The 26,812-nt window shown below is 40.6% G+C and overlaps 1 protein-coding gene across 2 annotated transcripts in view; it reads left to right on the top strand.

Moving 5' to 3' along the window:
- CACUL1 (CDK2 associated cullin domain 1) overlaps positions 1-26,812 on the top strand; it is a 76,594-nt gene that overhangs the window by 11,837 nt on the left and 37,945 nt on the right. For both annotated transcript variants that reach the window (XM_061403621.1, XM_061403622.1), the window contains exons 2-3: positions 10,848-10,974; positions 12,076-12,178. In XM_061403621.1, the coding sequence (XP_061259605.1) occupies positions 10,848-10,974; positions 12,076-12,178 (230 nt within the window). The remainder of the gene's footprint in view (positions 1-10,847; positions 10,975-12,075; positions 12,179-26,812) is intronic.

Genomic DNA, 26,812 nt, shown 5'->3' with positions numbered 1-26,812 from the left:
TCTTCACTGTCTGCCATAAGGGTGGTGTCATCTGCATATCTGAGGTTATTGATATTTCTCCCAGCAATGTGGTGGCCCAGATGGGGAAGTGTCTGCCTACAATGCAGGAGACCCAGGTTCGATCCCTGGGTTGGGAAGATCCTCTGGAGAAGGAAATGGCAACCCATTCCAGTACTCTCGCCCGGAAAATCCCATGGACGGAGGAGCATGGTAGGCTACAGTCCACAGGGTCGTAAAGAGTCGGACACCACTGAGCGACTTCACTTTCACTTTCTTTCCTGGCAGTCTTGATTCCAGCTTGTGCTTCCTCCAGCCCAGCGTTTCTCATGATGTACTCTGCCTGCATAGAAGTTAAATAAGCAGGGTGACAGTATACAGCCTTGAAATCCTCCTTTCCCAGTTTGGAATTTAAAATCTTACCATGTTTATCCATTCTTCTGAGTTAGGAAGCGTCCTTATGATCATTACCCTGAACTCTGTTGAGTAGACTGTGTACCTCCACTTCATCTAGTTCTTTTTCTGAGGTTTTGTCTTGTGTCTTTGGCGCATGTTCCTCTGCTCATTTGTCCAGTTCACCGTGTTAGGTGGGTTGGTTGCATTTCCCTGTCTTGGAGCGATGGCCTCATGTGGGAGACATCCTGTAGGTCCCAGCAGCACACACTTGCTGGTCGCCGAGTCACATGTTCTGGGGCGCCCCTGTAGGTTGCCTGCCCCCTTCTCTTATGGTGGGGCTTCTGTGGTTGGTGCGCTGGTGGGTAGCACTGGCCCCCAGCCTGGCTGTGAAGCCTGCTGGAGGGTGAAGTAGGCTTCTCTGCCTGGCCTTGGGCCTGGGGCTTGCCTGCTGGTGGGCGGGTAAGCCTCAAGCAATGATAAGCTAGGGGAGAATTCCGAAGTGTCACTTGCCAGGGCTGTGTTACCTTGGTAGAAGGGGCGCCCTCAAATGGCTGCTGCCAGCATCTCCACCCCCAGGGGGAGTCCGGTTTGCCTCCTGCCTCTCCAGGGGGCTCTCCAGGATCAGCAAGTGGGTAGGCTCTCCTGGACACAAGCCCTGCTGCTTTTCAAAGCCAGAGGTTCTGGGGCTCGTCTTCCTGGTGCAGGAGCCCTGGGTAGGAGAGCCTGAGGTGGGCTCAGGAGCCTCACTCCTTGGAGAGAACATCTGTGATTGTGATATTCCTCGCATTTGTGAATCCCTGACCTGGAATTGTGAGTCCTGAGTGTACCGTGTCTCCTCTTACTTGGGTCGTTGTGATTCCTTCTTTAGGTATGTAGCTGTGGAGTAGCTTTTCTGCTAGTTTTTGGGCCGTTCTCCTAGATAGCTTCTCTGTAAGGAGCTGTAATTTTGGTGTTTCCGTGGCAGAAGGGATGAATTCAGGATTTTTCTACTCTGCTGTCTTGGCCACCCCACTTCATGTCTTCCTTTTTACCGGTATATTCCTCTGTGTGTGTGTGTGTGTGTATAAAACATATTTTCTAGCAAACTTGTGAGAAAAATGTGTATGGCTAATAGTTTCAGGTGTTGAATATATAAAAATGCTCCTTCATATTCAATTAACACTTTGGGTTGAGAATTCTTACGTAAATAATTTTTAAACTGTTGCTTCCTTTACTTATAAGTTTGCACTGTTACAGTGGAGAATTTAGGTACAATTTTTATTCTTGTTATTTTGCATGTGGCTTTTCTCCCTTGAGAAAGTTATCGGGATGCTTTTTTAGGTTAGTGAGTCAGTGTTTTTCTCCCTTTACTGTTCTCTGTTCTCTGGAATTATTTGTAGTCAAATGTTGAATTTCCTGCCTTGATCTTCTAAGTCTGTTAACTATTTTTCAGTATATTCTATTTCTCTTAAACTATTCCTCTATTTCTCTAAACTCAGGGAGAATTTCTTGATGCTTTCTGTTGGATTTTTAACAGTGGCTGTATTTTTAATCTTGAGAGTGTTTGGATTGCTTCCTTTTCATCACCATTTAAAAATTTTGTCTTCTCTGAGCATGGTAATTATAAAGTTTTTTTTTTTAAGTTTTATTTTATTCTCTTAATTATCTTTGCTTTTATGTTTTTGCAATTTTTGTTTTTTTGGTGTCTCGTGTCTGAAGTGAAGTGAAGTCTCTCAGTTGTGCCCGACTCTGCGACCCCATGGATGGTAGCCTGCCCCAAGCTCCTCCGTCCATGGGATTTTCAAGGCAAGAGTACTGGAGTGGGTTGCCATTTCCTTCTCCAGTCTCGTGTTTGAAACCTTGCAAATTTTGGTGATCCTTTGCCAGCTATTCATATTTAAAAGTGAAAAGGTAATTGGTAGCTCTTTGTTTGCAAGGGACTTTGCCTCTGTAAGTGTTGGTCTTCGCTGTAGGCTAATTGGATGCAGAACTGCTGTTTTCTTGGGTGATCTGCCAAATAGGAAGTAAAAACATTACTCCTTGCCAGTGGCGGTCTAGAATTAAAGGGGCAGGGTTGGATGTTTGAGCATTTCTTGTTTTGACTTTTGACTTCAGTTCAACTCACCAGCCCTGAGCTTCCCACCTACGCACCCACCTACCGTGTATCTCGTCCTGGAGTCCCAAGCTCTTATCTTTCAGTCTCTGTGCAGAATAACCCTTCTCTTTCTCATTGTTTAGTCTACAGATTTGTAACCAGCGTTCACCCTTCCCACTAATTCTCTGTCTCTAACCTTGCTCAGTGTCTTCCTGTGAACTTCTCAGGGTTCTGCAGGGCAAGATTAGCTCACCTGTTGGTGTTTGCGCCTCAGCGCGTCCTGCCTTCTGCTCTTACTGCAGTTACTTTCCTGGTGTCAGTGCCATGGAGAGTTGACTTTAAATCTTGCAAGAAGTAACGGAATTTTAAAACTGTGGCAGACCTACAGTTAAGTTGGCATGGTTCACACCTGTGGAACCTCAATTGAGCAGATGCTTTCTATTTGAGCATGGGGAGATTTGGGATTAGTTGGAGTTGGAGCCATAAAGGATATATTGATAGCACTTGACCGTTTTCGTATATGTGCTTTCATAAATAACATGTTCATTGTGGAAACTCTTTTACAGGCTCAAGTGTGATATTGTGGAATAATGCGCAGGAATTATTCTAAAGTAATGTCAGTTTCAATCTTGCTGGTAGGCCTCAGCGCCTATTTTCTGTTTGTAACATAGTAATGATGAAGGAATTTTCTGCTGTTCTATTTTGCTGTGTGCTCAGTTCTCAGTCATGTCCGACTCCCTGCGATCCCATGGACTGTAGCCCTCCAGGTTCCTCTGTCCATGGGATTCTCCAGGCAAGAATACTGGAGTGGGTTGCCATGCCCTCCTCCAGGGGATCGTCCCAACCCAGGGATCAAACCCATGTCTCCTGCATTGCAGGGAGATTCTTTACTGTCTGAGCCACCAGGGAAGCCCAAAAATACTGGAGTGGGTAGCCTATCCCTTCTCCAGGGGAACTTCACGACCCAGGTATTGAACCACAGTCTCCTGCATTGCAGGCGGATTCTTTACCAGCTGAGCTACCAGGGAAGCCCCAACCCTTCTATTACATTTTCTCAAATTAAGTAATAGTGGAATGTATTTCTGTGTAAGTTTTATGGTGTTTGGGAAAAGAAACATGTCACTTGAAGCGAGGCAAAGCAGGTTCTATAGTTCCATATGGTTGGTGTTCAGTCACTCAGCCATGTCTGACTCTGTGATTCCATGGACTGCAGCACACCTGGCTTCCCTGTTCTTCACTAACTCCAGGAGTTTGCTCAAACTCATGTCCATTGAGTGGGTAATGCCATCCAACCATGTCATCCTCTGTCATCACTTCTCCTGCCCTCAGTCTTCCCAGCATCAGGGTCTTTTCCAAAGAGTTGGCTGTTCTCATCATGTGACCAGAGTATTCTGCTTCAGCATCAGTCCATCAGTGAATATTCATGGTTGATTTCCTTTAGAATGGACTGGTTGGATCTCCTTGCTGTCCATAGGACTCTGAAGAGTATTTTCCAGCACCACAGTTTGAAAGCATCAGTTCTTCGGTGCTCAACCTTCTTTATGGTCCAACTCTCACATCCATACATGACTACTGGAAAAACCATAGCTTTGACTAGACGGACCTTTGTGGGCAAAGTGATGTCTCTACTTTCTAATACGCATGTCTCTACTTTTTAATATGCATGGTTTCTACTTTTTAATGCTCTAAGTTTGTCTTAGCTTTTCTCCAAGGCTCCAGTGTCTTTATCTTATAATTCTTTTCTGGACCAAAATGTTAATCTAGTTATTTGTTTACATAAATGTAACTCAGTGTTTACATGGATATAACAACATTACAAAGAATGACTTCTTAATGATCACAATAGATATTTTATATTGTTCATAGTGTTTAAATTAAGTTATATAAACCATATGCCCTAAAACTTAGAAACTTCCCAGACACATGGAACTTAGAACTTAAAACTTATAAACTCCCCATAGAGCATGTAGCTCTTAAAAAGTTTTAGCTTACTTTAGAAACAATTCCTTTATTAACATTTAACATTAGCTATCATCTTTTAATGGTGAATCAAAATATACCTGAGTAGCTGGTACAGGTTTTGTTTTTTTCCTTCTAATATGGAAAAATATATTTAAAGGATTTGGTAACTTCTTTTACTGTTTTTTCCCGCAACTGGGCAGTTCTCTTGGGAGCAGCTAAACTACTGTTTTCTTTGCTTGGATCAAATTATTTTCCTATTGAGAGAAATAAGTAACAGGGATTTTTTTTTTTTTTAAAGAAAGAGGAAAACTCCATTTATTTGCTAAACTGCACAATCTTATTCTGATTCTAATTCTCTTCCACTGTGACTGTTCTTTTTTTTTTCCAAAGGCTTCTCCCCATTCTACAGGATTTGTTCTCTCGCTCCATTGCTTGAAAGATTTCAGACTTCCCCTTATGTTGGAGGGAGAAGAATATTCTACCAGGGGGTGAAGTTTTAGACCACACAGATTTACAAGATGGTTATTGATAGATGGGCACACTGTGACCACAAGAAATCATACTTTTTCTCTTAAATCATGTACCCTAGCCAGATCTTTTTTCTCCTAGTTGACTTGTCAGATTATCTCATTGTAATTAGTTGTAATTAATCTAAAAAGTCATTATGCTTGAGACATAATTTAGCCTATTTAATTTGGCTTAATCATTTATTTCATAATTGCCAATACTATATTCTCCTTTAGGAGCCAATTCTTAATGAAGGTGGCTTTTTTGGTGGGGAGAAGGGAATGGAAGACTAGAACTTGAAGGCTCTTTTGACTAGCTGCCCTTTAAATTGTTTTCTTTGTTACACGTGCACCTTTATTTGTTCTGCGGTTGAAGTTGTTCAGACCCAACAACCACATGCTAGCAAGTTGAGAACAGGAGCGCCTGTGACCCCCGGCTGTTCTGAGCGTAGTAGGAGCAGTGGGCAGTGCTTCTCTAAGAGGCAGGCAGAAGAATCATCTGAAGGGCTCAAAGGGATTTCTGCATCATGTGTTATACCCTCCCTCCTTTTCTGACCCCACAGGTCTGGGTTGGGGCCTGGCCGTGTTTTGCATTTACATCAAATGAACAAGTTTCCAGGTGGTGGTGATGCTGCTTCTAGTATCACATTTTCGGAGCCACTGATCGAAGGGAGTGACCAGTCTTTGCAGTAGATCTAGAATGAATTAATAATGCCTGCTATAATTTCTGAGTATATCCTCCCCTTACAAACAAATAACAAGAAAAAAAAATACTCAAAAGGAATATCTGGTAGGGTTTGCTTTAGTCTGTGAAACCAAATGCACTTTAATTCCAAAGCTACTGATAAGTAGTATGCCTTGAACTGTTTTTATATTAAACATTTATTTTGTCTTCCATTAAATTAATTTACTTCACATGCATTATTGAATACCTATCGTGTGCTAGTTTGGACTTGGGAATCTAGCATTGAATGAATTCCTTCTCCAAAGGGCTTGTGTCTGGTTTGAGGAAGATTGATATTTAACACATAATATGTCAAGTTATTTGGATAACAAAGTATGAAAGTTGAACATAATTATTCTTGCCTGGTATGAATTACATATCCCCAGTAGTTTCTCGTTTATTGGCAAACTGACAGTACTTTCTGAACCTCCGATTCCAGCTATTCCATGTGTTTCAGATTGTATTTCACTTTATTTTAGTAAAGATCAGTTGTAGTACTTTCTCAGTAGGCTATGTGAGCTTGTTATCTTATGAGGTTCAAAGTTTAAGCCTTGTGGCATGATGTTTTGAGGCTGTAGGGTTTTTAAATTGTTTGAACATGAATGTCTCTTAGAGGGCATGTGCGTTCTCCACTTCATTGAAATGCTCACAGGTCTTTTATTCTTGTGCCAGGTCTGTGTTACTCATCTATGTTACTGGCCTGGGCCTTGTAGGCATTTGAGTTTAGAGTATCTTCTTTAGGCACTTTGAAAAATAGTGCATTTTTTTCAAGCTGGGGAATCTAACCTAGATAAAATTCAGTTAGGTTTTGTTTAGGTTCCGTATTTTATATTTCTTTTGATTAGTCTGAACTTTTTTGTGGGCAGAGTTGAAAGGGATTGCTTACCTTTCTCTAACAAGAGGGTCTATTTTTAGAATTCAAGGCTGTGTGGGTTCAGGCACACACAGTGTTTGAGGCTGTGTGTATCAAGTGTTAGATAAACCAAACACATGGCTAATATTATTTGGTTTGTTTTAAATCAGAGATTGGGTTGAGATTAGCAAGGAATTAAGTATTTTAAAAGTTGTCGGGATTGTTGTTTTAAGTGTTGACCGCAGAGTGATATGAAAACCCTTCTTGATCTTTGGCTGAAGGTATGAACACCAGCCGGTGCTCACCCTTCAAACTCCCTGTAGCTGGCAGATGCTGATCTGTGTTCTGCCTTCCTTTCTACTGTGGTGAAGATTGGGTGGCTCCTGAGAAACCACATGCTAGCTAGTGTTCCTGCTGCTGGGCCAGACTGTTGTAGACAGAGTGGCTTATTTATCGCTCCCATTTCTGGAGATGAGAAGTCCAGGATCAAGGCCCTGGCAGACTGGGAGTCTGGTGAGGGAGCCTGCTTCCTGGTTCATAGAAGGCCACCTTCTCCCTGGGTCCTCATATTGTGGAGAGGGTGAGGGGGCTCTCTAGAGTCACTCAGTTCATTCATGAGGATCCACCCCCATGATCTGAAAACCTCCCAAAGGCTCCATCTCCTAATACCATCACCCTGGGGGTTAGGATTTCAACACATGAGTCTTGAGGGGATGTGAACATTCACTCCATAATAGGTAGCAAGTAAGTGAATTGGTTTTCTGTGGTTTTTCAAGCAAAATATATGTGGAAATAGCTATAACTTCTTTTTAGATGTGGAAATAGTAGTTAAAATTTTCTGCTGTGACTTGTGCCTTTTTCATTTTGGTTTGAAAGTCTGTTCTCAAAGATATTTAAAAGCAGAGCTTTTTTTTTTTTTTTCTTTAGTGCCACATGAAAGATATCCGAGAGGCATCAGAAATCTTTGCTTCTGTACTGGGACTTCATCCTGTCCTTACACCTGCGGGACTTCACATCTTAGGTTCTTTTTCCTCCATCAGATCTTTGCCTTGGAGATTTGTAGAAGTGTGGGACCCGTGCTTGGAAAGCAGGCAGCTCCAGTGCCGGCTCCAGTGCCAGATGGAGTTCATTGAACTGAGCTGTCCAGGAGCCTGTGTGTTGGCCTGTTCGTTCTTGGCTTTTGGGACTTGAAGTTTTCTTTCTGATCTGAACATGTTAGCGTTTTCAGCTCCCAGCTTTGGGCATGGAGCAGGTGTATGGTGTGGTTTAGATGATGAACACTGAGGTTGTATTGTTCGGTCGCTAAGTTGTGTTCAACTCTTTGTGACCCCATGGACTGCAGCATGCCAGGCTCCTCTGTCCTGCAGTCTCCCACACACTGATAGGTTCCGTAACCTAGAATCACAGAGTGAGTTCTTTGGTTTTCAGTTATTTTCAGTTTTTTTCTTCAAACTTTAAACTTTTTGTTTTGTATTGGGGTATAGCCGATTAACAACGTTGTTAGACAGCGAAGGGACTTGGCATAAGGGGAGGTGGTATTTTGGAGATAGCGTGTAATCCTTTGCAATATCTGCTGATTCCCTTTTATCGCTGGGAAAGCAAGCTTCACTCAATCTTTCAAGGCAGTAGGACCTCACTAGAATTTAACAACTGTATTTATGTTTATGGGGCATATTGCCAATATGGTACTACTTTTCTGTTTTTGATGGGTTTTGTTTGTTTTGTTTGAAGAACGGGTAGTTTTATGCCCAAGGGGGTGATTCTAGGAAGCACCTGTCAGAGTGTGGAGATGAGAGACCGAGATGGTAAGGAAGCCAGTAAAGAAGTCAGCACCGTGGCAACTGGAGTGTGTTCCCAGTGGGGGCTTGGGAGTCGGCTCAGCATTCACCCAGAGTAAAGGGAGATGCTGGGGATGTGTGCCCGAGGACTCAGTAATCATTACTTGATGGTGGCTCCTGGGGGTGTTAATTCTCTTGAACTTCCAACCTGCCCCTCCCTCAGGCAGAGGAGTGGCAGCCAGATAGCACTTTGGCAAACAGTGGTAGGTGCCTCCCCCCCCCCCCCCCATGGCCTTTGTGGGCAGAGTAGGTGGGCGGGGTACCAGCGGTTTCAACTCCTGAACATGTGGCTTCTCCTCCGTCCTCCACATCTTAGTCAATGGCACCCCCATCCTTTGATGCTCAGGCTAAAAACTTTAGAGTCATCCTTGACCCTTCTCTCACATCCCACATCCAAACCATCAGCAAATCCTGTTGGCTTTCCCTTAAAATACATGCGGAATCTGACCTTTCCTCTTATCCTCACTGCTCTCACATAGTCCAGCCCCCCACCATCTCACAGCTTTCTTACATAAGGCTGCTGGAATGATACATAGAAATCCAAGATTACATAACTTGACTGCTCAAAACCCTCCTCCTCTTAACTCAGAGTGAAAGGCAGAATCTTTCGACCACTCATAAGGCCCTCCAGGATCTGACCACCTTTTGCCTTTTGTGTGTGTGCCTATGTGTGCACACACACGTCCAGTTCTTTTTGTCTTTAGCCTTGTATAGAGTCAGAACACTACTTTTGTCTCCATTTCCCCCCGCCCGCCCCCCCCCCCCCCCCCGCCCTCCGCCCTTGCCCGCCAGCCCTTTTTTTTTAGTGGCAGCTATGTGATTCATTTGTAAATTAGATTTATTTGTCACTGTTTACATTCCATCTTTACTACTACATCCTGGTTGAATTTTTTTTTTCCATACAGTGAATCTACTTTTTATAGTGATTAGTTCTCTTGGTTTTGAGAAATGCACGGAGTGGTGTATCCGCCACCACATATCCATACAAAAGAGTCCATTGTCTTAAACATTTCCTCCTGCTTCCCCTTTGTAGACAGTCCCTCTTTCAACCTTCCAGTCTCTGGCAGCTACTGATCCGTTTTCCTCCCTACAGTTTTGCCTTTATAAATACGAGAGTCTTACCATATATATATAGCTTTTTTGATCTGATTCTTTCACTTAGCAGAACACATTTAAGATTATTCCATGTTGTGTAAATCACTTGTTAAATCCTCAAGTGTCCTTTAAGTATATTAAGCCCCCCCCAAAAGTCAATTGATTTAAAGAAAATATTGAACAAACACAATAGATGTGACACAGATATGAGAAATATCTTGAACCTTAGTGAACCTAAAATTGGGAAATGGACTGGTGGCTCAGGCGATAAAGAATCTGCCTGCAATGCAGGAGACCCGGGTTTGACCCCTGGATCCGGAAGATCCCCTGGAGGAGGGGATGGCAACCCACTCCAGTATGCTTGCCTGGAGAATTCCACGGACAGAGGATGCTGGTGGGCTACAGTCCATGGGGTCACAGAGTCCCACATGACTGAGCGACTAACACTAACGTGATAGAAAGATGTCAGATCAAGACTTTGCTTTTCCTGGTACCACTGCCAGGGATTAGCTGTGTCCTCTTGGGGAAATCACCCTTCTGCTCCCAAGTTTCTGATAAACTCAATAGTAAAATGGCTGATCTAGTAGTTGTTCGCTCCTATAGAGACTCTACGATGCAAGTTACTTTAGGTGCTTCGGGTAGCTCTTCTCACTATTAGCGTTTCATTGCTGTGAAGTCCCCATCGCCCCTGGATTTCACAGTTAGAACAGGCTGTTATGTAAACGCTTTGTTAAACCCATCCTGGAGGAATAAGAGCCAGCCAGCCGTTAGGAATGAGGTAAGCCTTCAATACACGGCTGGAGTTCCTCAACGCTTTTCTGTTGGGCTTATCTGAAGGGTGGGGTCGCGTGAGCCTGCATCACAGCCATTGTCACGTCCAGGAGCTCCTGGTGGTGCCGTAAAATCTTGGCAGGTTTCTAGCACTCTAGCATTGGGACTTTAATCTCCAGTCATTTCCCTAGGTAGGTTTTCCCAGGGGTTTCTGTAAAGATTGATTAGAAGTTAAGTTTCCTAGAACTTTATTGCGATTCCTGAATAGGCCATCTTGTCGCATCATGGACAATGTGTATTTGAAGGTCAGTGCATGTTAGGAATGCTTCAGTCATCACAGAAAACTGCAAAGGGAACCAGAGAGAATTGCTTGTTTTGTTATTTTTAATGATAGGTAGATTTATAGTAGTTTTTTTTCTCTTTTGTATAGTAATTTTTAAAATCATAATTAATGGCTGCTTAAATTCCCTGATCAGACTGGGCTTTTTGAAATTGGAAGTGAAATAATAATTGAGTTGTATTTAGGTGATAGATTGTCAATGTAAAATTAGAGGAATTTGAAAAACTGCTGTGGTTTGTGTTTATTTTATATGTGGCACATAGTAATATTCATCTTACTTTTTACTTTTAGTAATGAATGTTATAACTATTGAAGATTATAAGAGCACATACTGGCCAAAATTGGATGGTGCCATAGATCAGCTTTTAACTCAGAGTCCTGGTGACTATATCCCCATATCCTATGAACAGATATACAGGTAAGTCAAGATTTTATTTGCTTGGATTTTAGAGGGTATATTGAGGTTCACAGCAAGTTGAATTATGGCAGTATGTATGCATATAATGTATGATACATACAGTGAGGCTCTATAAATTATTTATATTACACACTTGTGGATTGGGGGTTTTATTTGTACTTCTTACTTCAGAATTGGTTTTCAAATCAAGGTATTGTTAACCCTACCTCAGCCTGCCACCCCCACCAACACAATGCAGAAATTATAGAGGTCAGTGAAAAAGGCAAAAAAAAAAAAAATTGTCCTTTCAGTGTCATGGGGAGGTGCTAGCTTGTTCTGTTGATGTTTATGATACACAAGTTTACCTATCTTTGGTGATTTTGTTTCCCAGCTCCTGGTAGGTGAAAGTAGCCACATTAGTGAGGACTGGGGTGGGATGTCAGATCAGCCCAGTCACAAGAGGAGGCAGTGACAGCTGTGCTGTTCTACACAAGTGAATCACAAAGACATTACATTGCAAACACTTTTGTGAGTTAGAAACTTCGGCTGTGCATCACTCTCTCTCTTCCTTATTTTAACGTTCATTAATGGGACTTCCCTATTAGCTCAGACAGTAAAGCGTCTGGCTACAATTTGGGAGACCCAGGTTAGATCCTTGGATTGGGAAGATCTGCTGGAGAAGGAAATGGCAACCCACTCCAGTATTCATGCCTGGAAGATCCCATGGACCGAGGAGCCTTGTAGGCTGCAGTCCATGGGGTCGCAAAGAGTCGGACACGACTGAGCAACTTCACTTTCACTTTCAGTTTTCAGTGTCAAAGAGAGAAGCTGACTTTTAAGTAGTTCCCATAGTCAAATTCAGATTATTACCCAGTATTAGGTTATCTAGTTCTGATAAAATAGTTAATAGGATCCTCAGAAAGATTCTTTGTAGCTGGCAGTGCTGGCTCTTCCGTCTGAACACTGATTGGGGCAGGGTACATTTTTGTTTAAGAGTTGCAGTTGGTTACTTTGTTAGGCCCGAATTAATTCACCAGTGGTTATATATTGAGGGTATGCCTTTACCTTGGGCTGAGTTAAGTGCGTCATTGTTGATTTTTCTGTCTGCCCTCCTCCCCACAGTTGTGTGTATAAATGCGTGTGCCAGCAGCACTCGGAGCAGATGTACAGTGATCTGATTAAAAAGATAACTAACCACTTAGAACGAGTCTCAAAGGAGCTGCAGGTAAAGAACTGATTGTATCGATTTTTGCTTCTTCAAATTGTCTCGTCTTGGGAATAGATTAATTTGGAAATTTAACATAAACTGTGGACATTTTTAGATTATGTGTATTTCCGACCTTAATTCCATTTATTAACCATGTCAGCATTTCTTTTCTTTAAAACCTTGTTTGTTCTGTTAACCTCAGTCTTTGGTGACTTTTGTATTATGAACCTGTGTATTTTAATTTTTTCTGAACTTTTTTTTTATTGTTATCTTTGAAGCGTTATTTGCCTACCAGCTTCTAATATTTGCTAATATTAACAACTGAAGTTAGCATTTTATTGGTCAGCTCTACAGACGAACATCATCCCAGCTGTGAAATCTGGGGCAAGTTGCAGAAATATTTTGTTTAAGGAGGCACTTGGCTTCTTGATGGCTTGCTGGCCCTCCCCGCCTCAGTAAAGTTTCCAGTGCTTGAAGGTCACGTACTATCTTTATTCCAGGGCCAGCTCACATTTTAGTTGCAGTGTAGAAATTGCAGGATGTGTAGAAGAGTCACGCAGCAGTAGATCACCGAGGTCCCCCCTCAGTCAGGATGTGCTTCAGCAATTCTGAAATACCCAGTTTCCAGCAAGTGCTGGGTTGCTATTTGGATACGGTTCCTCGCTTCCCTTGTGGTCTGAGGTGTCTTAGTTTTTGTTTACCCCAAACAGTTGTTGTACTAAGTAAAAGTAGCTTCTTAAAAAAAATTATAGTCAGAGTTGTATTTATCATAGCCAGATATATATTTTTCCTTTTGTCGCTGTAAATTGTTTTTGTCATCTTTTTTGCCATTAAATACAAAATCTGTCTTTTTTGTCTTTTTAAACTTTTTATTTTGTATTGGGATATAGTTGATTAGCAAACAGTGTTGTGATAATTTCGGTTGAACAGCGAAGGGCCTCAGCCATACATACACGTGTAAATACAAAATTTTTATCCATTTAACAAATATATTTAGTACTGGGCATTGTATATGAATTACAGGTAAAACTTAAGACCTGTGCGTTGTGGCTTTGAATGGTTTGCTTAATAATTCTTGACTCTACCCTCTCTGAATCCCCACGTCCAGTTTATTGCCAAATCCCATTTATGTTCTACTTCTGTCTTGGCTCCTGTCCACTTTCCATCATCCAGTCCAGGCTACGTCTTTTTAGGTGTGTTCTCAAATGCTCCTCTCAGTTGGTGCTTTGCCTCTACTTTTAACACTTCTAACTAGAATCTTGCACTTTAGAGTGACTGTTTCTAAAATACAGCTCTGATAATCATATTCCTGTTAGAATAACATCTAAGCTTCTTAACGGGATTTAGAAAGCCTTTCATTGTCTTGACTCCTGCTTGTTTCTGTAGCCTAATGGCTTTTAGGATGAGATGGTTGGATAGCATCACTGACTCAATGGACATGAGTTTGAGCAAACTCCAGGAGATTGTGAAAGACAGGGAAGCCTGACATGCTGCTGTCCACGGGGTCGCAAAGAGTCATACATGACTTAGCGACTGAACAGCAATAATGGCTTTTCTGTTCCTGAACTTATTTCAGTTCCTTGAACACTTTAGGTACTCTCTCACATCTTGGCTTTTCCCATGTTAAGTTGACTGCCTGAAACATTCTTCCTTTTCCTCTTCCCTCTTATATTTTCAGTCATTGTGAACTTAACGTTCAAGCTGCAGCTCAGACATCGTTTGTTTTGGAAAACATTCTCTGATACCTTGTTCCCCAAGTCTGGGTTTGGGAACCCCTTATCTGTGCTTCTCTAGCACTGAGTATGTCATGGTAGTTCACTGTGTATTGTAATTTCTAGTTTGGCTGTTCCCTCTCCCCACACCCCCTGCCCCAGTAGTGTGTCCTGAGAGAGCAGAGGTGCATGTCTGTCTTCATTATTGTGCGTTAGTACCTTACGCAGTGTCTGATACGCACTAGCCATCACTTACTGAATAAAATGTATAGTGAATGAATGTTTATGAATATTTATTATCTCTTGGGTAATGAAAATTTTTCTAGTAGAAATCTGAGTTTGATCTTGTTTTTAACCTGAAATCTAGGTGATCTTCTGGGTGTAGGATATACCAGAGATTTCATTAGATCAGCAAAAAACTCATCTCAAAAAGGATCGTGTTATTAGTACTCTTTTGCTATTATTGAAATAATATTAAATAGTCTTCTAAACAGAAAGCAAACCTTTCAGTTCAACTTATAAGGATAAAATATATTACTTGTCTTATAAAAGTCATCTTTGAAATGTGAATTGGAAATTTTATAATACATTTTACACTTATGCTCTGACTTCTCGTGTGTCATTAATTTGACTGATAGAGTTCTGATTTGCCAAAGCTATTTGTCGTATTGCAGTTTCTGCTTGAGTAGATTTTTCTGGTACTTAATTTTGTAAGCACTGTAAGACTTTTCATTCTTACAATTAGAATATTACTGTAAAATACTTTTAAAGGTAGAGGGCCTTGTAGTGTAGTATCATCAAGCTCTATCTAACCGATAGTTTTGGAAGACCACTTGCTACAGTCTCTGGCATAAATTTGTTTGATCAGTTATCGGTATCCCAAAGGTAACCTGTTACTTGCCCAGGATGGACTGTACAGGGACCTAATACCTGGGAGACACTGAGGTTTGGAGAGTGAGTTTCTGTGGTTTTGGAGAGTGATCTCTGACTGTGTGTAGAGCTCCTTTATTCTTTATCACAAATGCACCATAGTTCATTGTCCCTTGCTTTATGGATGTACCTCAGTTTATTTAACCATTTTTTAACCGGTGAATATTTAGGTTGCTTCCAGTCTTTGGCTATTACTAACAGTGGTACAGTGAATAATCGCTCTTATAAGTTTCATTGTGCTTTGATTTATTGCAGTTAACAGGTGCTACATTTTTTACAAATTGAAGGTGTGTGGCAACCATGTACTGAGCAAGTCTACTGACGTCATTTTTCCAAGGACATCTGTTTGCGTAGTGTCTCTGTGTCACACTTTGGCAATTGTTGCAATATTTCAAGCTTTCTCATTATTATTATATTTGTTATGGTGATTTGTGATGAGTGATATTATTACTTTAGGTTGCTGAAGGTTCAGATGATTAGAATTTTTTAGCAATAAAGCATTTTTTTTTAACTAAAGTATGTACATTGATTGGTTTTTTTAAACTAAAGTATGTACATGGATTGGGTTTTTTTTAGACATAATGCTATTATACACTTAATAGACTATAGCACTAGAAAACTAAAAATACGTGTGACTCTCTTTATTGATAACTGCTTTATTGTGGTGGTCTGCAGTGGAACCTATAGTATCTCTGAGGTCTGCCTGCCATCTCATGTACTTTGTGCATATTTTGTGATTCACAAAAGTTGTGCCAAGTTATGTGCTCCCACTGGTTCGGTGTGTATCAGAATGCCTGTTTTCTCTACCATTACTAATATGGCATGTTAGGTAACTAAAGAATTTTTGCTTTGTATTAATATAGGCATAATTCTTATAAAAATTGTAGTCAGGGGTGATAGCTCTTGTGAGCTAGTATTAGGTGATAGCTAAAATTTTAAAAGCTATATTGATAAATATGCAGATAGTATACTATGTAAAACCAGGGAGCTTAGTTTATTTTTAGAATCAATACATATCCTACTTTGAGTTCAGCGGCATGGGACTATGAAAAATCTTGTTTCGAAATGATCTCTGTTGTAAAATTGTTAAGTCAAACCATTATTAATAGCAGGATGAAGTGGATAAAAATATGGGGACCTGGGCTCTGGTCTCAACTCTTGCCCCTCAGCAGCTATTTGCCTCTTGATTAAGCATGCTGATATCATCTTGCAAATTTTCTCATTCTTAAAATGAAGTGGCTTTACCGAAATATCTGGTTCCTTTACTCTCAGGTCTAAGATATTTTTTCTTTGCTTGCTTCTCGGCCAGTGCTGCTTCATTCTTTTCTCAGGCTTAAACTCATTAGTGTCCACCTGTGTAAAATCTTCCTCACACCCTCGCATTTCCCTCAGACAAACAGAACGCCAGTGGAACTTTTTCTTCTGTGTACCCATAGCATCTTGGCAATAACAACTCTGTATTGTTCCTGCGTCCACGTCTGGACACCTGACAGCTCCTTCCTCCTTAGAAGGCAGGGACTCTGTCTTGTTTGTCTTTTTATCTGTAGTGCCTGGCACAGTTACAGCTCACCAAATGTTTGTCAAGTAAATGTTCGGCATCAGATTTGACCAGTGGGAAGAGTAGCATAATTAGTGACCACTAATCTTTATGTCTCTGGATGCCTGTTGTTGGTCAGTCTCTTAAGTCGTGTCCAGCTCTTTGTGACCTCATGGACTATAGCCTACCAGGCTCCTCTGTCCATGAGCTTTCCCAGGCAAGAACACTGGAGTGGGTTGCCTTTTACTTCTCCAGGGGATCTTCCCAGACCAGAGATCAAACCCACGTCTCCTGCGTTCGCAGGTGGATTCTCTACCACTGAGCCATCTGGAAAGTCCTAACTAGTTGTGTAGGCATTTTATTAATTCAGTTTTCACTTAATCCAGTATATCAATTTATTCAGTGTTGCAGGTGTGTGGCATAATGGTGATGCAATCTCTACTTTATAGAGACCTTAAGGACAGTTTTCATTTGGGACAGAACATGAGTGTATGCTCAGGTCCCTTGAGCCAGAAGAGTTCCGTTTGGGTGGAATGTTTTGTTTGCAGCTCTGAGTGTAGTAATGAAATGCTGTTATGAGCTAAAACAGGAGTGTGATATGAGGTACATTTGGCAGATAATCAGAAATTTGGTGTTTGGATTAATATAATCAGTGAGTTGGACCTTTAGGGCATCAACCTCTTATCTTTCAAGAGCATCTTAAAATAACTACTGGTGTGTGTATGTTTACACTGTCAGAATGATTTATTTATTTCTATCAAAAGCCATATTGTATTGAAGGGACTGAAGAGTATATGAAATAATGTTTCATGTTCCCCAGTTATTGACTTAAAAACTATAGAATATTGGTTTTAGATATTTTAAAAGATTCTTTTAATTTGTCAAACCTAAATGTTTTAATATAACAGCATAATCTGACTTGCTTGTTCTTGAAAAAATGTATTTTTGAACAATGACTTGACCACTTTGGTAAGTTAAAAACTTTTTTGTTGTTAAATTTATTAAATCACTTTCATAGCTAAACCGACTTAGTGTTCTACTTACTATTGTATTTTTCTTATGTATGTATCTATACTTTTTTTTTTTTTTTTTTACTTAAACTACCAGATTGTTTGAACTGTGACCTATTTTGCATGTGTTTTTTTTTTAAAGTCGTTCTCCCGGACTTGTGCTTCATTCCTCTGTTCTTTAAATATGGGGATGAACATCTCTATTCTGTTTTTTTCCCCTATGTCTCCAAAGCCTCAAAATGTGAATTTACAGTTCTGATTTTTTGATATACCAAAATTGGTTTATTAGTTTAGTAAATGATATTCTTTCTGGTTAGTTTTAGAAAATTCTATTGAAACTTGTGGCAATCATTATACTTTAGGTGATGGCTCAAACCAGCCATCATGTCCACGCACATATGGACACCTTATCTTTGACAAAGGAGGCAAGAATATACAATGGATTAAAGACAATCTCTTTAACAAGTGGTGCTGGGAAATCTGGTCAACCACTTGTAAAAGAATGAAACTAGAACACTTTCTAACACCATATACAAAAATAAACTCAAAATGGATTAAAGATCTCAATGTAAGACCAGAAACTGTAAAACTCCTAGAGGAGAACATAGGCAAAACACTCTCTGACATACATCACAGCAGGATCCTCTATGACCCACCTCCCAGAATATTGGAAATAAAAGCAAAAATAAACAAATGGGACCTAATTAAACTTAAAAGCTTCTGCACATCAAAGGAAACTATTAGCAAGGTGAAAAAACAGCCTTCAGAATGGGAGAAAATAATAGCAAATGAAGCAACCGACAAACAACTAATCTCAAAAATATACAAGCAACTCCTACAGCTCAACTCCAGAAAAATAAATGACCCAATCAAAAAATGGGCCAAAGATCTAAATAGACATTTCTCCAAAGAAGACATACAGATGGCTAACAAACACATGAAAAGATGCTCAACATCACTCATTATCAGAGAAATGCAAATCAAAACCACTATGAGATACCATTTCACACCAGTCAGAATGGCTGCGATCCAAAAGTCTACAAATAATAAATGCTGGAGAGGGTGTGGAGAAAAGGGAACCCTCTTACACTGTTGGTGGGAATGCAAACTAGGACAGCCACTATGGAGAACAGTGTGGAGATTCCTTAAAAAACTGGACATAGAACTGCCTTATGATCCAGCAATCCCACTGCTGGGCATACACACTGAGGAAACCAGAAGGGAAAGAGACACGTGTGCCCCAATGTTCATCGCAGCACTGTTTATAATAGCCAGGACATGGAAACAACCTAGATGTCCATCAGCAGATGAATGGATAAGAAAGCTGTGGTACATACACACAATGGAGTATTACTCAGCCATTAAAAAGAATACATTTGAATCAGTTCTAATGAGGTGGATGAAACTGGAGCCTATTATACAGAGTGAAGTAAGCCAGAAGGAAAATATGGAATTTAGAAAGATGGTAACGATAACCCTGTATACGAGACAGCAAAAGAGACACTGATGTATAGAACAGGCTTATGGACTCTGTGGGAGAGGGAGAGGGTGGGAAGATTTGGGAGAATGGCATTGAAACATGTGAAATGTCATGTATGAAACGAGATGCCAGTCCAGGTTCAATGCACGATGCTGGATGCTTGGGGCTGGTGCACTGGGACGACCCAGAGGGATGGTATGGGGAGGGAGGAGGGAGGAGGGTTCAGGATGGGGAACACATGTATAATTTTTTTTAAATTAAAATTGAATAAAAAAAAAAAAGAAAATTCTATTGAAACTTGTGGCAATCATTATACTTTAGGTGATGGCTCAAACCAGCTTTTCCAAATGCCCATTAGACATTTCAACTTGTATTTCTCCTTTTGGATACTCCATATTCATGTATAAATTGAAATTCCTCTTCTTTCAAATCAGTTTTACTCTCAGGCTTGTTATTTCATATTCACCTTTGATTCCTTTTTTCTCCCTTATCTCTTATTTCCAGGTGCTAGTCAAGGTTGATAGAATACAATAATTTGATTTGTTTCTGTCCCCTTTTATTCCCACTGCTGTCATCTTTTTCCTTGTCATTGCTGGCTAGTGCCTACTGTAGTGCAGGACTCTCCTAACTGGTCTTCCTTTGTTCAGTCAGTTTTTTTTTTTTTGGACTGACTAATCTTGATACTGAAGCTGAAGCTCCAATACTTTGGCCATCTGATACAAAGAACTGACTTATTGGAAAAGACGCTGATGCTGGTAAAGATTGAAGGCAGGAGCAGAAGGGGACGACAGAGGATGAGATGGTTGGATAGCATCACCGACTTGATGGACATGAGTTTGAGCAATCTCCAGGAGTTGGTGATGGACAGGGAAACCTGGCATGCTTCAGTCCATGGGGTCACAAAGAGTCGGACACGACTGAGCATCTGAACTGAACTGAATCTTCTAAAAATGCTAATTTCTGACGGGCGTACTTTCTTATTCAAAAACATCAAAGATTCCCATTTGCTTTTCTTAATCACTGTTGATTTCTTAGCCAGTATAAAGTAACTGAGCTGGTCGGTGGGTTGTAGGGATCCCTAGTGGGGAACCTACTAGAGCTTGCTCTTTCCTATGCTAGTGTGCAGGGTGCTCTGGCAGGTGCAGCCATAGACGTATGATTGATAAGTCTGGGTCATTTAGACCAACTCTACAGCTGAGAGCAGGGATGGGGACTTCCCTGGTGTCCAGTGGTTATGACTCCACCCTTCCACTGCAGGGGCACGAGTTCGATCCCTGGTCAGGGAACTAAGATCCCACATGCTTTGTGGCATGGCCAAAAAACAAAAATGTTTAAAAAAAAAAAAAAGTCCAAGGAGCTAATTAAAAAGTGAAGAATTATAGGACCAAGATCTGGGAAAAGAAGGAAATCTGGAGACGGGAGACTAGCATTTGAGCCATTTCTCTGCTAGAGGCGCCTGTTTATTTGGGAAGAGGAGTGTCATATGCTATGCTAAGTCACTTCAGTCGTGTCCGACTCCGTGCGACCCCATAGACAGCAGCCCACCAGGCTCCCCTGTCCCTGGGATTCTCCAGGCAAGAACACTGGAGTGGGTTGCCATTTCCTTCTCCAATGCGTGAAAGTGAAGTTGCTCAGTTGTGTCCGACTCTTCGAGACCCCATGGATTGCAGCCTACCAGGCTCCTCCATCCATGGGATTTCCAGGCTGAGAAATTTTATAAAACTTTGATGGGTTTATGAGGGTAGGGTGATAAAAATTGGGGTTCAGGTCCCACCAAACCTAAAGGATCACATCCCAGGTATACTAAGAATGGTCAGTTAGAGCTGTCATGGTAGCTGGCATTTGATTCCTGATGGAATGAAGATGGTGTGGATTTGCTAGCTCCTCTAGTGGCTTACCAGAAGCAAAAATAAATTCTGTCTGTAGCAAGATAATTATCCTAGGCATCAAATTGTTTGCATAATTTTTCATAAGCAGTGTCTGATGTTCAGTCAGAAATACCTGGTTATATTAGGAGATGAGGTGATCATGAAACGGAGAGAACTGATGAAATACGTTTTTAGCCAAGAATTGGGAGAATTCATCACCAGTAGTTTCTCCTTTTGAGGAAATACTGGAGTGTTCTTCAGATAGAAGGAAAATATCCCTAGATGAAAACTTGGAGAGTCAGTAGGAGTGAAGGAAAACTGAGATATGAATTACATACCTCTGAATATATATAGGTCCCCAGTCCCTTGTCTGTAATTCCAAAATACAAAAAAAAACTTTGAAAATTGATTTTTTTCCCCGGTCTTAAATTTGGTGCCAAAACTCATTTGCAGTAAAACTTGGTTAAAACTCATGTGAGGAAGGAACTTAGTGGGAACCTACATATGTTTTCTCCCAGAAATATCAATAGGTTGATATTCCCATTCTCTACTGGATATTTTACAGAGTATATGGTTTATGTACCATCAGTTCAGTTCAGTTCAGTTCAGTTGCTCAGTCGTGTCTGACTCTTTGCGACCCCATGAATCACAGCACTCCAGGCCTCCCTGTCCATCACCAACTCCCGGAGTTCACCCAGACTCACGTCCAATGAGTCAGTGATGCGATCCAGCCATCTCATCCTCTGTCGTCCCCTTCTCCTCCTGCCCCCAATCCCTCCCAGCATCAGAGTCTTTTCCAATGAGTCAACTCTTCGCATGAGGTGGCCAAAGTACTGGAGTTTCAGTTTTAACATCATTCCTTCCAAAGAAATCCCAGGGCTGGTCTCCTTCAGAATGGACTGGTTGGATCTCTTTGCAGTCCAAGGGACTCTCAAGAGTCTTCTCCAACACCACAGTTCAAAAGCATCAATTCTTAGGTGCTCAGCCTTCTTTACAGTCCAACTCTCACATCCATACATGACCACAGGAAAAACCATAGCCTTGACTAGACAGACCTTTGTTGGCAAAGTAATGTCTCTGCTTTTGAATATGCTATCTAGGTTGGTCATAACTTTCCTTCCAAGGAGTAAGTGTCTTTTAATTTCATGGCTGCAGTCACCATCTGCAGTGATTTTGGAGCCCAAAAAAATGAAGTCTGACACTGTTTCCACTGTTTCCCCATCTATTTCCCATGAAGTGATGGGACCAGATGCCATGATCTTCGTTTTCTGAATGTTGAGCTTTAAGCCAACTTTTTCGCTCTCCACTTTCACTTTCATCAAGAGGCTTTTTCTAAATCTGAAAAGCTCTAAATTGTAGCACACTTCTAGTCCCGGGAATCTTGGGTGAAAAATTGTGAACCTGTTGTCAATCAAAAGGGAGAAAGAGATGTCTGGGGCACATTGCACAGATGAAAGAGGCAGGACAAATAAGACAGTAAGATGGAAGAGATGTAGGATGAGAGCATTTGAAGGTCATTTTGGCTTCAGGGGAATTGTTAGAAGTGGGAGTGGGAGGGAAGATGAGAGTGGTTTTTGAATATTTAGCTCAGCTAACATTTAGTGTCCATATGCCAGGCATTGTGCTGGATGTAAAGGATACAGTGATGAGTAAGATGGGTTTATTCTTTGTACTGTTCAGGGAAAAAGTGTGATGGTCATTTTAATATACTGGAGTGTGGTGAATAGCATGATAGAGATTTGAAATGAGTCACAAGTCTTACTGATTTTCCTCCCTTGTAAATTGTCTCAGATTTATTCCCTGCCACGTCCCTAGTTTATTTAGGTCTTCATTCATACTTGCTCAAACAATAGAAAAAGATTGCTGGTTCATATCTTGACCTTGCACCCTCCCTCTATCCATTTTGTTTATTTTTTAGACTTAGCATGTCATTCATTTTCTTAACCTTTTGCTTCTTCGTTTGCCCAAAGAACAAACACCATCCTGCTTAAAAAGAATTTCAAGGCTCCTTGCACCTGAACTCAGCAAGATAGTGTAAGAGTATTTTGCTTTTAAAATTTAGATGGTGGTGGTGGTGGGGTCAGGGGTTGTCTTTTTATCTTTGTGTGTTTTCTTAATTCCTTTGGCCGCTGTTTCTTTCCTCCTTCCCTTTCTGCAGAGGGGGCATTCTCCTTGTCCCCTTGTTAGGGTTTGCCGCCCTAGCACTTTGTGTTGCTGCTAGAGTCCTTAGTTTAGCACTTGGCATATATTTAGTTACCAGCAGGAAGTCACCTTTGCAATACTGAGAGCTTCTTAAGGGCAAGGATCCTAACTTACTTTGTTTTCCTTGGCCTGTTGTGGTCTTGAACTAAGTACTCATTAGGTAGGGTTTTCTTGGTGGCTCAGTGGTAAAGAATCTGTCTGTCAATGCAGGAGACGTGGGTTCAGTCCCTGGTCTGGAAGATCCCCTGGAGAAGGAAATGGCAACCCACTCCAGTGTTCTTGCCTGGAAAATTCCATGGAGAGAAGAGCCTGGCGGGCTACAGTCTGTGGGGTCGCACAAGAGTCAGATACAATTTACTGACTAAATAAACAGCAACAACAATTCATTAGGTAAATATGCTGGTCTTGATTCTGTTAACCAAATGTTCCCAATCAAGAGTATACTTCTCAATCCTGTTGAAGTTAGACTTGGCTAAGTGCATTGGCTTGTGAATTGTAAGAGAAAGTGTGTTCAGTGAGGTGTGCACCCCCCAAAGATCTGAAGCCTTTAAGATCGGCAGTGCAATTTTCCATGTTTCCCTTCTCTGCCCAGTGCTCTAGATGGTAAAGCCTCCTGTAACCTGGATCCCTAAGTGAGTATAGCATGGAGCTATACTCAAGATGGGCATGAAACAAGGGAGAAATAAAAGTATGCTGTATGGACTTTTTTCCTCTTTTAAACACAATAAAAAATTATTATATTTTTATTGAGATACAATTCACATACCCTGACATTCACCTTTTTGAAAGTTATAACTCAGTGGGTTTTCGTGTGGACGCAAAGTTGTGCAACATCACCACTAATGTCAGGACATTTTATTCACCCCAGAAAGAAGCTGGCGCTTATTAGTAGCCAGTCCGGCATCTCCACTCCTCTCAGCCACTGGCAGTAACTAATCTACTTTCTGTCTCTGTGGATTTGCCTATTCTTTATAGAAATGGAATTAGTCAATATGAGGCCTTTGGTATCTGTCTTAAATAACTATGTAGCATGTTTTCAAGGTTTATTTATGATTATAGCATGATGCTTCATTCTTCTTTTTGGCTGGATAGCATTCCATTGTATGGTTATATCACAGTTTGTTTATCTAAGCTCTGTTCTGTTGAGTTACTGAGGTTTGGGGAGTTGTGTTTTGACTGATAAAATCAGCACTTGAATTGATGATATCTAGAAGATTCTGTTTTCTGTTTTGCCCTGCTACCATTTGGATAACTGAACTGCATGGGTTTGACATCCTTTACTCTTAAAACTGCTAACAAATGGAACCTGATTGTCTTTGTGTTTAAAAATCAGAGCAAGAATTGCTTTGCCATTTGTGTTTTGTCCAGTGGATGGCAGCATAATTCAACTAGTTGTCATGAGTGTCGTCCTGTGAAATTTTGTGTATTTTTTGGAGGCTATAATTTCTATAGCTGTTGAACTACAAAGTGTATACATATATTCTACAACTATGCAGAAAGGTTAACAGATTTTTAGATAATAAGAACAATGTCTGTTACCCTTTCTGCATAGATTTCAAGTAAGGTAGCTGTTACTGCCAACTGGTAAGTAACTCTTCCCAAGAAGTCTTTCCGAATAAGTTATTTGGAGATCTATTTTTAAGTACAAATTAGAACTTAAAGTAGTTGTTATAGCAAAGTTTTTCTTATCTCAGGGAATTTGCCAGTGAGACGCCTTAACCCTTGTTCAGTCTATAGGCTTGCGTTCAGACCATAGTTCTAATATGCTTACCACCATCCTTTGAAGGCAAGTCTGTGTTTTCTTTTCATTTGTCCTAATAGGACCACCAGGCCCCAAAGAGATCCAGTAAAAGCGCTTACTAAGTTGATAAAGATAAAAAAAAATGTGCTTGCCTTATAGCTGAGATTTCTAGAACCGTCTGTTACAGTTAAAAGAGTTAACTTGGAAAATGGATTTGTGATGAGCAGGAGAGTCAAATCACTTAAATAATAATTATTTGCAGTTGTTTATTATCAGAGTGTACAGAGTACCTTGATGAGTTATACTCTTTTTAAAGTAAACTTTTTGTTTTAAGACAGAGTTATGTACTTAAATTGGAAAAGATAAGGAAAAAGGTTTACTTCAAAAAATAAGCAAATATGGAGAAGTGATCAGATCATTTTTGTTCATCGTTCAAAGAGATGAGGGGTATAGGACATTGAAAAGTCATCCGAGTCCATCTGACTTCTTTGGATATTTTCACTATTATGTAATCCTTGAACCTTTTGTAACTGTTTTTTGTTGTTCCCTGGTAGCTCAGTTGGTAAAAAATCCAGCTGCAACACAGGAGACCGGGGTTTGATCCCTGGCTTTGGAAGATACCCTGGAGAAGGAAAGAGCAACCCACTCCAGTATTCTGGCCTGGGAAGTCCCATGGACAGAGTAGCCTGGTGGGCTACAGTCCATGGGGTCTCAAGAGTCAGACACGACTTATTGACTAAACCACCACCTGTCAGTTAAAAAACTGAGATTAGAACCTAGGTTTATCTCACTGTTGTGTGGGTAAGCTAAAGGAATCCAGGAATACAGAGGTTTGATTTTAATTCTGTTTAGTGTTCAGATCCAAATAGTATTTGAAAAATAAAGACAGTCTTTTTTTTTTTTTTTAGAAATAAGTGAGAAAGAAATTTCCATATAATGGTAACAGTAGTAATAGTAGCAGTTGACTTTGAAAGTTAAGAGGCCTAAACAAGAAATGTCTTCCACCGTCTGTTAGACTCAGTTTATTTTTTACTGTTGTTTTTAATTAGAAAATCATCCTTACAATTTGTATTAGGAGCATCTAATATATACATTATAATTCTTAATAGCTCCTGAGACTCATTTACCTTGTACATATCTTACAGTTTTTTGCATATTTTACTGTGGAAGCAGTATCTGCACGTTGGAAATGGGAATGGATGAGAATATAACACTAGATGGATGTATTGTGTCTGTTTGGAAAGAACTTCCGTTTGTATGTAGCGTCTGTCGGTCTCAGGGTAGCCTTGCTTCTGGAGCCTTGAGAAACCCGGCTGTCGGCAGCATGGAAGTGCTCTGCAAAGTCACGGATTAAGCTAGTTAGACCAAGTATGTTACATGCTCTTCTTTTTTGCTAAAGTTATTCATAGAGAGGCAGATTTAAAAGAGAAAAAGGAATTTTTGATTCAGAAAATATTAAGACAGCATTCAGGGCCCTTTGTATGGCATCCAAAATGCTGAAGTCCTGCTTGGTAATAGAAGGGATAAATGTTAAAAGATGAAGGAACTACTTGAAAATTTTTAGCATTTGTTTGACTTTAAAAACCCCATCTTTTTATGCGTGTTGCCAACCTTTTCTTCTAGATCATCACGTGTATTAATCATAGTTATTTTAAAGTGCGTAAGATAGTTTCAGCTTGTGTGCATCTCTGTGTCTGGGCCTATTGGCCATTTAACTCTTGACAGTGGGTGTGTGTTCTTGCTTTTTTGGGGTGTTTCTAATTGAATGCTGGACAGTGTGTATGGAAACAATAGTAGAGACTGGCATAAATGATTTTATGCTTATTACTAGTGGGCCTGCCGCTCTTCTGTTGGGCTCTTAGTGTGAGGAGTTGAGTCAGTCATGTTAGTAGTTGAGTTGGATTTGAGTTTTATTGTTTCAGTAGATAAGGCCTCAGACTCTCAAACAGTGCACTGTGACTGTTCTTAGTGTGAATCAGGAGGGGTTGGACATTGCAGTTGTAAAACATGGTGACGTCAGGTCTCTGAGCTCAGAAAATTGATTTTGTAGGTTGACCAGCTTTTTCTTATCAGGGCAGGACTGATGTTCTCTGGTGGCTTTTTGCATTCTAAGTGGAGTTAGAGCTTCACTGCTAGACTTTAATAACTTCATAATCACTGAATTCGATAATC

This window comes from Bos javanicus, chromosome 26, assembly GCF_032452875.1.
Source record: "Bos javanicus breed banteng chromosome 26, ARS-OSU_banteng_1.0, whole genome shotgun sequence".
NCBI lineage: Eukaryota > Metazoa > Chordata > Mammalia > Artiodactyla > Bovidae > Bos > Bos javanicus.
This window is presented reverse-complemented; position numbering and strand designations above follow the sequence as displayed.